Below are 12,555 nucleotides of genomic sequence, written 5' to 3' on the forward strand. Positions count from 1 at the left end.
CTGAAGAGCCTTCATAGACATGATCTTCATTGATAAACAGGCCAAGAGGGGAGACAGCAGGAGAATACTAATCTCATGCTGCTTCCTTTTCCTCCCCGTGTTCTTCCTATGAGACGTATCACATGTCGAGGTCTGAGTACTAGATCAGCCTTAATTAAACCGGCACAAATTGAGCACTTGGCTATGCGGGGCAGCGTGGAAAAAAAAAAAAAACCCTGAGAAGAACTTGCCGTCTTAAATGAATGATTACATCTGCAGAGCGACATGGATGTGTCTTGCTCAGTGATTAAAGCTTATGTGGGACAAGAAGCCAACTTCAAAACTAAATCTGGACTTTATTGGCACGATCTTTTCAAGCAGACTGAATATAGGTCATAATCTAATATATATATATAAAAAAGGGGCTGCTCAATAATTCATCAGAGCTGATTAAAAGACTTGAATCGATGCAGACGCTGTTGGTGAGAAAAGACGAGTGAGCGTAATCGTAACATTTAAGATCATTTGCGGCATTTGTACGAGATAAAAGAGTCTGGGTGTTTTAAATGAGTTGATCTTTTCATAGCTTGTGTTGTGTATGTTTGTTTCGTTTAACTGTTGCGTGACTTTTTGTGTGGCCCATCGATCTATTAAATATGAAAAGGACAATCTGTTACCCCGCAGACATGTTTAATATTCACTGACATATGTAAATGAATAATTTCGTCAAGTATGGACTGCATTCTTGCGAATTTTGGCAAAATAAAGACGAGTGTCAAGTTTGCTCGGTTGGATTGGCTTTGTTAGTTTGCATTCATCAGGACAAACATGTCATCATTTTGATCTGAATCCTGAATGGATTTTTCTTAACAATTGCTTGTATTTATTGGCGTGCCTTTTCATAGATGCGGCTTTTGTATTCGCGCAGTCGTTGTACCATTGATGTTCTTCTACCGCCTGGCTACTTTCAATTCAAACTAATCATGTGTAATTTCCGACCACATTGTGGCGGATCAAAGAAGAGAGAACTTTCTCGGAGATAAGAAAATGAAGCTGTGCAGTCTGCACGAGAAAATGCTGACTGTCATGCACTCAAATTCCAGATAACCGATAGGATGACAACGTCAACTTTCGGAGATATAGACAAAGTCAAAAATGATGGAGACTTCAGCAGCCTTTTGTTCGGAACTTAAATCAATACTGTTGGCATGGATTGAGAGTTTAAAAAAAAAAAAAAAAAAACTATCAGAGGTTCAGAATTAATTTGACAAAATGACTAAAAATAAACTGAGCAAGAATAGCGTCAGAATGTATATAAATTCAATTATATCCAATTAATGCTGGGTCATGCTGGATTTTTTTTTCTTTATTCAGATCGTCCATCCACCCACTGACTTTGCAGGTGATGAATTAAAGCCTTGGTGGAGGCAGTCATTTGAGTAGTCAGCATGAAAAATAGCTTCAAATGTCTGGCCAAAAACCGAAGACTACCTGTATTCCCAAATTCAGTGGCTGCAGTCTGTGTAGGTGAGCGCCAGCCAGGTCCAGTTGTCTCATCTGAAACCGGCGTCAATCCACATAAATGTTGTCCTTCCATTTGTCAGCCATGCATAAGCAGATTTGATAAGCGCCCCTTATTAGTCGTCGTTGGCAATGAAAGCGGAGACAATTTAATGCTACTGAACATCTGGAGCAAAAAAAAAAATGTATAATTTACCCAATTGGACTGGTTTTGCTTTTTTGAGTCCACTCAGCAGTTTTTTGCCAGTTTCCACACACAACCGCACAGTTTACTACAGGGAGTTATGAGACGCAGTTAAACAGATTAAGCCTGAATGTTTTTTTTTTTTTTCTTTCTTGTTGAGAAGTGGCCTGATTTTATTTTAAAGCAAATAACACAATGGGGAACTGTTTTCACATTGACGTATGTTTTCTTAAGTCATACTAAGTGAAAGGCGGCAGGTCAAATGTCGCAGCAGGCACTAAAGGCTCTTGAAAGTGTTCGCGACCCTTCGGTAACCTCCTGTCCTTCTTGTTCCCCCTTTTTTTTTTTTTTTTTATTTTAAGAGCAGACTGGCAGACGTCAGCCCGACGCTGCCGCAGCGAGGAGAAGAGAAGCTGCTCCCGTGGAGTACATTTTCCTTGAAATTGCTGCTTTCCCCCCTTAAATTGCTGTGAGTTCTCCAAGCTAAACCAACCACGTCATTCCAAATGTACTCTGATTTTTTTTTTTTTGACTTAGAAACGTATATTTAGCCTGCATACTAATAAGACGAAGAGGTGTCATTTAATTAATCATGAATGAAAGTGCACATAAAGCCCTGTTGCGAAAAAAATAATACTTAATTTTCTATTCGAAATGTTATCTTTGATCCTTTTCGGAGTTAATTAAAGTCATCTTTCTATTAATTGGGTGATGATGTTGACAGATGGTATCATTCAAATTTATGAGACGTGTCCCTTCGTTGAAATGATTCCATCTTCGCAGAGTAATTCACAATCGCGGTGACGTGACATAACAAATTGTCCCGAGCTCAGTTAATTATCTCTTGATGATGAAAACTAAAACAAATAGTGTTCACAAAATATATTCACCGGTCATAATGTTATGTCATGTTTTCATGTTGTTGAGCTGCTCTAGTTCATTTGGTAAAAATAACATTTTTGATGCATTTTAGGATTTTATTTGCTTAAGAATCATTGGAATTAGGGATGTAGGATATTGAAAAATGATGTAATTGTGACCCCCAAATATTACGATTATTGTTTTTGAGGTTTTATTCCATGTATCTTTTGCAAAAAAAAAAACCAGGGCGTTTCAGATTTATTATACTTGAATATTTTAGTTAGTCTCGCTCTAAAATAAAGGGAAACGAACCACCAACTAATATGAAAGTCAGTTTATTGACTTCAATTAGAATTGTAAACAAAGTAAATGCAGTCTTTAAAAATTCACTACGACAATTTCACCAAATTTTACCAAACAACTAAAATGAAGCACAAAAAACCTTAGCGATCAAAAAATTTCATTCTACTCCATTGTAATAATTGTTCAGCTTTAATTAGAATACATTTCTCCTATCCATTATGGATGCCATCTTTCTTTCTATTCCATCTGTGTTCCATTGAGCTTTTAAGATACTCGCCAGTGATCAATAATCATCTCCTGTCTTATGTGCATTGTAGTGCAGCCTCCCTCAGTCAGAGGCTATGAGAGGGAGAGAGGAGGCCCAGCCTGCACCATCATGCTACTTCTGAGACGAGGGGATGAGAGTTTGGCCCACAAAACGCAAGGTAAGACCAAACCCATGTGTCTTGATGTCGCGGCCTCGTCCCTCGACCTTCTTGCTTCTCGCTGTGCGCTTAAGATTTCGCCTCAAGGTTCAAGGTGGAGCGGTTTAATCCCGGGTTTTTCGCCCAGCGTGCACTTTGATCAATGCCACTTCACCTGATCCATCACCTATCGACCCTCGTTTGCATGACGCTTCAGCCACCGGTTAAAGGATTTGCCGAGCGCCGATGTGTCGTTGTGTTGTCTTTCGCCGACTGTTTGTTCTTTCATTCACGAAAGAGAGAAACGGCCGTTGTCCTGTTACTTAATCGTCCGCCTTGGCCGACTGAAGAAGGAGGGGGGGGTAATGAAGTGCCTCCGCCTCGGCCTTCTGTCATTAGCTGAAAGTCACGCAGCTCCATCGGCTAATGCTGACGTTGCACCTCGCCTACAACCGGCTTACATCATGAAACATTACCATATAGATGAATTAACTGCGTCGTTGCATCGCATCAAGAGGCGTTCTCCTTCCGAGGAGGGAGGAAAGAAAAGTGGCACTAATGGCGGGATTTTAGAGCTATGGGCCTATTTAGTGGCGTCTGATCATATAGCGTCACCCTGTGGAGTTACCTTAATGTAGCTTGGACTTTTTCCCTGAAACAATTCTATCATCAGAGCTTTTTAATTAGTACATTAATACAGCTTACAAGCCTCAATTGTGAATATACTTTTGATAAAGTAGTCGAGTTCAGAATGAGTCAAATTTTAAGATGGACACTTTAGGGATTTTCAAATTGAGGTTCGGGGGCACCTAAGGGTCCATTGGCTGAAGCTCGGTGGTCTTCAAATATATTTTCAAATATTATTTAATTTAATTTAAAGTTTGGAGCTTTTTAATCGCTATCTTATTTGAGGCTACACATGTAAATTATATGCCTTGAAGGTGCTTTAGTTATTATTACAAATTGTTTCTGCTGAAATGCAGGTTGCTGATCTCTACTTATCAACATGGAGCGCTTCATCATAAAAGATGTTGCTCGCCTAAAGGCCACCATAATTCTTCGCTGACTCACATGCAATAAGGGAAAATCAGATTTGGACCCGTGCAAGCTAGTCCCTAATGAACTAGCCTAACTTTGTAACAGATCTTGTGTTATTAATTCAAGCCTAACATGATTCATACCCCCGTCAAATTTTCAAATCCAAACTTGAATAAACGATATGACACAGCGACAAAGAAACGGTTCAAATGTAGTCACGTGACCCCTGATGTTTAAAAATGTTTCTGTTCTGAAACCGTAATAGGATTTCGACTCTTTATCATGTCACCGCTTTCATTAACCGAGCGCGCGACTCATTTTTCTACCGAATCCACTTAACAGTAAATTATGCGTCACCATTCATATCCAGTTTGAATAATATACCTTTAATGCTCAATTTTTATATGGAATGACAACCATGGGCTAAGTATTTATTGTACGTATTTGTCATCCTTTGATAAACTGTCTTCAGTCCAGTGCGGCCTTCTAATGCTGAATGCGCCGATTTGGAGGGAATTTTTTTTTTTTTTTTTTGAAATCAGCTTGTTTTCTCTCTTTTTCTGCTACGTCCTTGTAAATTGAATGTAATTCAAGGGGCTGGGAGGAAAAAGGACATTGTTTGTTGGTAGTACAAGAGGTCCCAGCGATTGAGTGTGCTTGTTCCTTTGTTCGAACATCTGATGTGCATGAGCCGCTGTTGCCTTTTTGTCACACAGTGGCGAGAAAAAAAAAAAAAGTATAGCGAGCACAGCAGCGTGGGCATATCTCATTAAATCTAAAAAGTATTCAAAGAAAGTTTTGGGGGAGAGCAAATTCTGCCGGGCTGTTCAATTATCTTGTAATTGAATAAGCAGCGGCGACTAAATATCTACTGATTGTTTATCATCAAGTGTCACTATCACTCCATAGTAATTAAATCCGGACAGTAAGATTACATGCTTGAGCTGGACCTTCAAGCGGGGGAGGGATTTTTTTTTTTTTTTTCCCCGTGCGTGATATCGATCGGGCCACAAAACGGCAGATCAATAGGGCGTCACTCATCCTTGTCTCCAGTAGATGAGCAGGAACATAAGTCACATGGAAAAGAGCCCGCAGAGTCAATCTTTAGCTGAGCGTAGCACTTTCAACATGGTGGCGTCTGCGCTTTCCTGGCATGTCTTCTAAAGCTGCAGGGAGGAAGGAAGCATCAGGTCCCGGTCATGTTTGTCTGCTCCTACTGTATTTGATTGATCAGATGCACTTCTTCATTTTGATCAATTGTGTCATAGCAACTCTTCATCTAAGCTCCGCTAAGCAGTATGTTCTTTGCTATTATAAAAGCCGTACTAGACAAATAAATCAGTGTATTCTCCAAAGACGTGCGCATCATACGCTGTTTCGTAAGCGTGCTGAAGATGAAACGTTCAAGCACGGCCACTGACCCTCAGCCATCCCCGAATGCTCGCTGAGACGAGGTGGACGCCAAGAAAGCCACCGCTCCTGTTCAAATGTCACGGCTAATGCTCACTTTGCTAAGGCGGCCTCAACCAAGCAGAGCAAACTCCGCAGCCTCTTCCGCTCGGAGGGCTCTCGGCCTCTCTTCCCGAGACCTAGCTGGGATTGGGCCAGGAACGTAAAGTTATTGATTAGAATGCGTTAAGGAAAAAGTACCCAGCAGGAGGTGAAGGGAAGAATTCCCCAGTGGGAAGCTAATGCTTCCCCTGCGGGGTTTTGTCCACAAACTGTCAAAAGATTTGTAGGTCCCGCCGCTGCGGAGCGCGCGACATAATTAAACCACGACGGAAATAAATAGTATCGCTTGATTTTGCGGCGCACATAGTAAAGCGGTAAAATGTTGTGGAGCCGCAAAAAAAAGATGGAGGGAGATACAACGTCAATAGATTTTGTCAGTCTGATTGATGAAAGAGTGCAGCGCAGCTGAGGGGAGAGGATGCAGCGCTCATGTAATTGTTCAACCTTGTCTTGGCATCCCATCCACTCTTCTTTGCATCCTCTATTGATTCTTGAAAAATCACAAGTTTTCAGAACTTCGGAATATTCCAAGCGCCCGATTGTTCAGCTGTGAAAGCAGTTCACATGCAATTATTTGCTGACGTTCAGTGCCATTGACGTCGAAGATTTTAATTGGGTTGGCGGTGAGTGAGTTGCATAGGTTGTGTTCCTTTTTTGTCAGCGAGCTCAGTTATGCAAGCGCTTTTAAATTCTTCCGCTATAAAATGACGAACGATGACACTCCCCCGAGCTCGTGGTAATAATAAAGTTGATTTAACCCAAACAGCGCGCGATAATTATGCTTTTTATCATTATACGACTACATTGTTAAAACATGAGTATTTTCTAATTGGATTGTGTGATAGCAAACAAAGCAATGAGTCAGTGAGAGGCTCCATTGAGCATATTTTAATAGACTCATAATAGTCAATGGTGGGGAGAGCGGCAGTCAACCTTCAAACATGATCGCTACATGCTTTGTTGTATGACATACAGCACAGAATTCAATTTGTGGGACGGTGATTCATATTATTGAAAGTGGCTGGCGGGAATTGACAAATCACGATCCAAGATAAGAATGAAGCGGGACGTTGATCGTGAATATTTTGGCCTAAAAGTAATATTGTAATATTTCTTTGGATTGATGTGATGGACTCATTCCTATACTGTATATTATCCGCCAATATGGTTGTGAAATTGTGAGACAAGTTTTACTTACTCAGCAGACTCATCAGGCAAGGCAAAGCTTAGTTTCTATATTTTATTGAGTTTTTATTTAATTTTTATTTATTTATTTATATTTCAGCTTCGTTTCTATTGCGGATTTCGTGCACAAGCTGACTCAAGCTACTTTGAACATTGAAAAATTTAAATATATATATATTTTTTATTATATTATTATTATTTTTTTTAAAGAGATTGTAAAATGTTTCAACAGCGGCTTCAATGTATTCCTTTTTAAGGTAGCTTGAATTGTACAAGAATAGCCGTCAGCACAAGTTGACCTCTGACAACATCGGAATTTGCTGCTCAAACGGCCGATTTGGTTTTTGCTGTCGGCAAACCTTGAGGGGCACATTAAGACACGACGGTGTCCTTCTGCTACTCGAGAGGTGTTAGTTCTTGCAAAGTGTGCACAGCGTATGACCATATCAAGTCTCCCATGCTTTTTCTCACTTCTGAGAGTTAGTCATGTGTTAGCGACACACAACTTAGTGCTGCTCCTCAATTTATTATTATTTTTCAACATTTTCCTCCCTCGCTCTGACCACGCACGCACGCACATGCACGTACGCACTAAATCACTTGTTTTTAATTAAGATATTTCTCTATCAAGGGATTCTCTAATGGCAGTGGCAGACACGAACTTAACATTACTGTCAGACCAAAGTAAATTCCATCAGTCCAGGAAAAAAAAATTGCAGCGCTGGCCATTTTTTTTTTTGCAAGTCATAATATTTTAAAGCCAATATAGATGCTGTACTCCTTTCCTTCCTTTTTTTTTTTCCCCTCTCAAGTCACAGGTCAAAGTGACGCATCATAAAATGTTCATGCAGGAGTAGACTATTTCTGGAGCTAATCGCTCAGTATTTAAACTCACTGGCCAAAAAAAGAAAATAAATGCTCAATTGTCAAAGGGGAAGTAAATTTCATTCTTTATTTTTATAGTTGTATTTTATTGATATATAAACTTTTTTAATTTTACAACCACGCTGGCCATACTCAGTAGTTTAATCGTTTGACCGTTGCATTAGATGCATAAAATTCTTCAAAATGTTCATTCCAAACATTGTTGACATTAAAATGAAGCCATAAGTGGATTTAGTCAGCATCAAATGGAGACCCCCCCCCCCCCCACATATGCTTACGTGCACACTCTGACACACTCACACTGAGTTACGTGCCAACTCCCGCAACCACCTCGCTGTGAGAAACGAGACATTTCCCCCTCCACGCAAAATCTCTATGTTCTTTCTGCTCCCGTCCTCGCCCCCTTTTCCCCCCTGTTGACTCGCTCTGTGGCGGATAGGAGCTCATGGCGGGGTCTTCATAAATCAAGACCGGCACTACGAGGCTTCTTTTTAATTAAAACTGTGAATCAGCCCGCGTTGATTATGAATTGTACTCGGCTGCCGCTGAATAAAATATACAGGCCTCGCTTCTCCTGCCCCCCCCTCTCTGACTCGTCTGCTTCTCCCTCGCCTTCACTGTTCAATTTTCAGAAATGGAATATGTTCACAGCAGGCTTTGGCCATGCACAGCTGCTGAAGGTTGACAGTATTGTGAAATAGCCAGAGAGCTTAGCGGTTGCATAAATATAATAACTCGGAAAAACCAGAGTGCGGCGCCATTGGGGTCAACACCATTAGTTCGCACAAAACAGCCAGGAGGAGCCAAACGTACCGCTACATGCTGCCACTTGGTTAATTATCACTGCTGATACGTGTTGTTAGCGGTCGAAACTGTTAGAAATTACGATATGAAGAGCTTTGCAGGAGCAAGTTCCAAAGTGTGTTGTGGAAAGGACGAACCGGAATGCAAATTGACGGCTCCGCACAATCAACCCCGTGAATGATAACGCCCCGCTAATTGAAGCTAGCAGAATGATTCACTCCGACGACCGCGGCGCTGTAAATGGAGTCCTCCGCGTCGTCATGGTGACGGGCATAGAGCCAGCTCCGGTGGAGTCATGACCTCAGTTAGTCAGATTATCTTTTGCACATCACCCTCAACCCCCCCCCCCATCCACAATCAATGCCGTCATTGAGATCTATTTGCATGCTCATGATTATTCATAAGCAAATCATATTTACTTGTTGTGAGCAGTCTTATTTTCCATTGAAATAGTCATCGCTTCAAATTGTGGCGGAATTGAAGCGCTAATTGCGTACAAGGTGTTCAAGCTAGGAGGACATTTGTTGCAATTTTTAATTCAAGGAATATCAAGAGATATGCTGTAATACTTTTATCGCCACTTTAGAACAAAGCATCTTATTTTATTATAACCGCCACATTTGACAAAATGTACCCGAGCACGTTTTATAATAAGCAGCCGAAATAGCAACAAATCAGAACATGAAATGCTCCATGTACTCTGTTGTTCTTGTTTGTTCACCAAGCGTGTAGCCTTTTTTTTTTTTGTCGAATTTATCGGCAGGTTACATTATTATGTAAGTCTTGATGTGGCAAATCGACTTTCACTCCAAACTGTGCTGCGGCAAGCCTTTATGTACAATGACAATTCCAAAAATCCCTGATGAGGGGGGGTTGGCCGTTTTAACTAAGCTTGACACGTTTGATATTGAATTTCCCACCAACCGAGTAACAAGCGGGCACACAATTATTTTTTTTCGTCCTTCCCGGTGAGCCCGTATGCCGTCCAACGTTTTCTCCCGAAGGACAGTTAGCTCATTAGCTTAGCTCATTGACTGAGCACATCATTCTTCCCTTTTTTTGACGTGACAGCTGCGGAACAGATGAAAGCGCCCGTAAGCTGTTTGGCAACACGCTGGTTGCGCGTCTGAGGGACTAAGACGAGAGAGCGTTACGTGTGATCAACAACCTGGTCGGCACACCTCAGTCAAGCCTGAGGTCATAACAGAATCAAAACAGTTTGTTCTTGTCTCACGGGGTGTGTACTCCCCCTACTCCAAACGCTTCCTTTTTTGCATATCACGTCTCTGGCAGACATAAATATATTCAAGCCTTCAGATTGAGAAATGTTTTGACGCCGCTGAGGAAGATAAGTTTGGTCTCTCTCCCAGGGACATGTTTCTATTTACACCACCTCCTGAAGAGGCCCTTAATCTTGTCAATGATTTGTGGCTTTAGCACCCAAATCCGTCTCTCTCTCCTCGCCCTCTTCCTTTCTCACCCGTGCTTCGTTTTATTTATTTTCTCTTTGCTCGCCCCCCTACCTCGCTTCATAGGTAAGGCTCAGGGCAGGAAGACCCTCGTGACAATCAAAGCGCCGTAATCACTTGAAATGTGTTTTATCGTGCGCTTTTCGCAGATTAGAACCACCATAATCTAGCCTCCATCTCATTCCGAGATGTTATTTTTGGCACCGGGATCCCGTCCGTCTTTTTTGGATTAGTCCTTTCGGAACGAGAAACAACTATTGTTTGATGTTCTGCGGAAGGACAAGAGTTGAATGCCGTCGCTTTACCTCCGAGTCAGCGTCTTTTGGGTATGCGGCGCAACTCCAGCCAGAACACGGCCTAATCCGCCACTGCCGTGTCTGACGATACAAACAAAGCAATATTTTTCTATGCTGACGATTCCAAAAATATAACGCTTATTAATTCAGCAAGTTCACAATATGACATCAATTGTTACGTAACGAAACCCGATCTTATATCGGCCACACCAGAGGAAAGCCATGGCTGAATATTGACTGATGACTTTCATTTTCAGCTATCAATTCCCTGGCTAATTTTAACCCCATTTCAATTAGTCCCAGGTATTCTCGAGCCAGACCGTGATTAGAAGCCGCAGGGGCTCGGCCTTCACTATTAGAGCTTGGAATTTTTCTCGCTTGCCCCGGATGTTGTTCCAGCTACTCTCCTTCAACTGGCAAGATGATGATGACACTCCCCAAAGGGATAATGACGTCTAAAATGGATGTGTCTCCCCCCCCGCATTTAATCCCACCATAGCGTTCAGCTTGGGCAGGCATGCGCACCTGCAAGAAAAAAAGTTTTATACAGACAAGATCAGACGGCTCGGTTTTCCACTTCGGCGGGCCGCAGCCACTGTTTGTCAGAGTGGCCAGCTTGCACATAAGTAAAATAAAATACTGCAGTGGGCGGCGTAAGTACGGTAATCTCGGAAAGTGGCTTTAGGATGTTGTTACTTAGTGTTTGGTAAAGCGGGGTTGTGTAAAATATTATCAAGGTGACAGGAAGTGGAAGAAGTGCTGCTCTATCTTTGGTGGGTCGCTGCGGCATCGTGAAGGTCAGTTTGTTCACAAAAAGAGATTTCGAAGAGAGAATTAGTTCAGCCATGACGGGAATCGAGCAGGTTCCTGGATGCTTTTGAACATCTGTCAGAAGAAGTAGAGCCCTATTAGTCTTTTGGTAAATGGGGTCTTTGAAACGGATCTTAGGTTAACGTTTATGAGATTTTTTTTTTTACACTTCAGGTGTAAACAATGGAACTAAATGTTGCTCGGGGCACACCATGAACTTTGTGGTCTGCTCTCAAGGGCTCTATTTTATATATATATATTAAATTAAAAAAAAATAATCCTCTGATGGTGTCCAGTTTATAACACCTAGCTCACATTTCCCCATGTGGATATAAAAAGTCTACACACCCCTCTTTCAGTGCCAGATTTTTGTGATGAGACCAACATAAATGATTATTTTTTTGTATTATTAAAGTGAAGTTTAACCTGTTCAACTCCATGAGAAAAAGAAATCTAAAAAATGATAAAAAAATAACAATAAACACCTGAGGTCGTGGTTGCACAATTGTGCACACCCTCTTATAACTGGAGAAGTAACCAAAATATTAGAAAAAGCTTTACGTATGAAGTGATACAGTTTTACTTGACTCCAAAGTCTAAATTCAATAATATTCCTCTGATAAATAATTTCCTCAAAATGATTTTCTTGGCTAATGTCGATTTCTTGAACTCAATATTGTCCATATAATAGTTCTTCATAATGCTGTGGCCGGTGGGCGCACATTTATAAACACATGCGGCGCCTCAATTTATAAAATAAGTGCAGAGGCTTAATTATGGCCCCTGTGCAAAAAGAAGCCACAATACCCTCACTTCTTTCCCTGCGCCATAATTATTTCATTAATAACAACCATCAGCATCTGCAAATATACCTGGAGTGTGCGTCATGACATCAAACTTATTTAGATCTTGATAAATGATTCTCTCAGCATGACATTCTTATTTCAATTAAGACAATCGGAATCACAAATGAAGCACTGCATGCAGAATGGAGTGTCGCTGTCCTCTTATCAAACATGATGAAAAATGACCATCCTCCACTTTTTATGCTAATACCTGACACTTAACATGTTGAGGTTGATGAAAGAGCGCAAATGCGGGAGATAAGTAGCAGAAATGAGACGGAGCCTCGTTCGAACAGATAAAATGATAAAGTCGAGGCGAAATAGAATTAAAATGGAAGGAATTGGGAAGGAAGAGAGTGATGGCAGCTTGGTTGTACTCTCTTTTTTTGGAACCAGACAGTGTAATGAAAGTAGATTGGTGCCGGAGTCTCGGTGAATGTGTGCGTGAAGGCTGGCTGC

The 12,555-nt window shown here is 41.3% G+C and overlaps 1 protein-coding gene across 3 annotated transcripts in view; it reads left to right on the top strand.

The window, feature by feature from the left end:
* The window catches only part of grin2ba (glutamate receptor, ionotropic, N-methyl D-aspartate 2B, genome duplicate a), a 65,638-nt gene that overhangs the window by 4,890 nt on the left and 48,193 nt on the right, over positions 1–12,555 (top strand). For 2 of the 3 annotated variants that reach the window (XM_088358130.1, XM_088358129.1), the window contains 2 exons: positions 2,047–2,153; positions 3,166–3,273. In XM_088358130.1, the coding sequence (XP_088214256.1) occupies positions 3,247–3,273 (27 nt within the window). In that variant the 5' untranslated portion in view covers positions 2,047–2,153; positions 3,166–3,246. The remainder of the gene's footprint in view (positions 1–2,046; positions 2,154–3,165; positions 3,274–12,555) is intronic. The other variant, XM_088358128.1, reaches the window with a different exon arrangement.

The sequence above is a fragment of the Syngnathus floridae genome, chromosome 17 (genome assembly GCF_059516105.1).
Source record: "Syngnathus floridae isolate MCC-2025c chromosome 17, RoL_Sflo_1.0, whole genome shotgun sequence".
Taxonomy (NCBI): Eukaryota; Metazoa; Chordata; class Actinopteri; order Syngnathiformes; family Syngnathidae; genus Syngnathus; species Syngnathus floridae.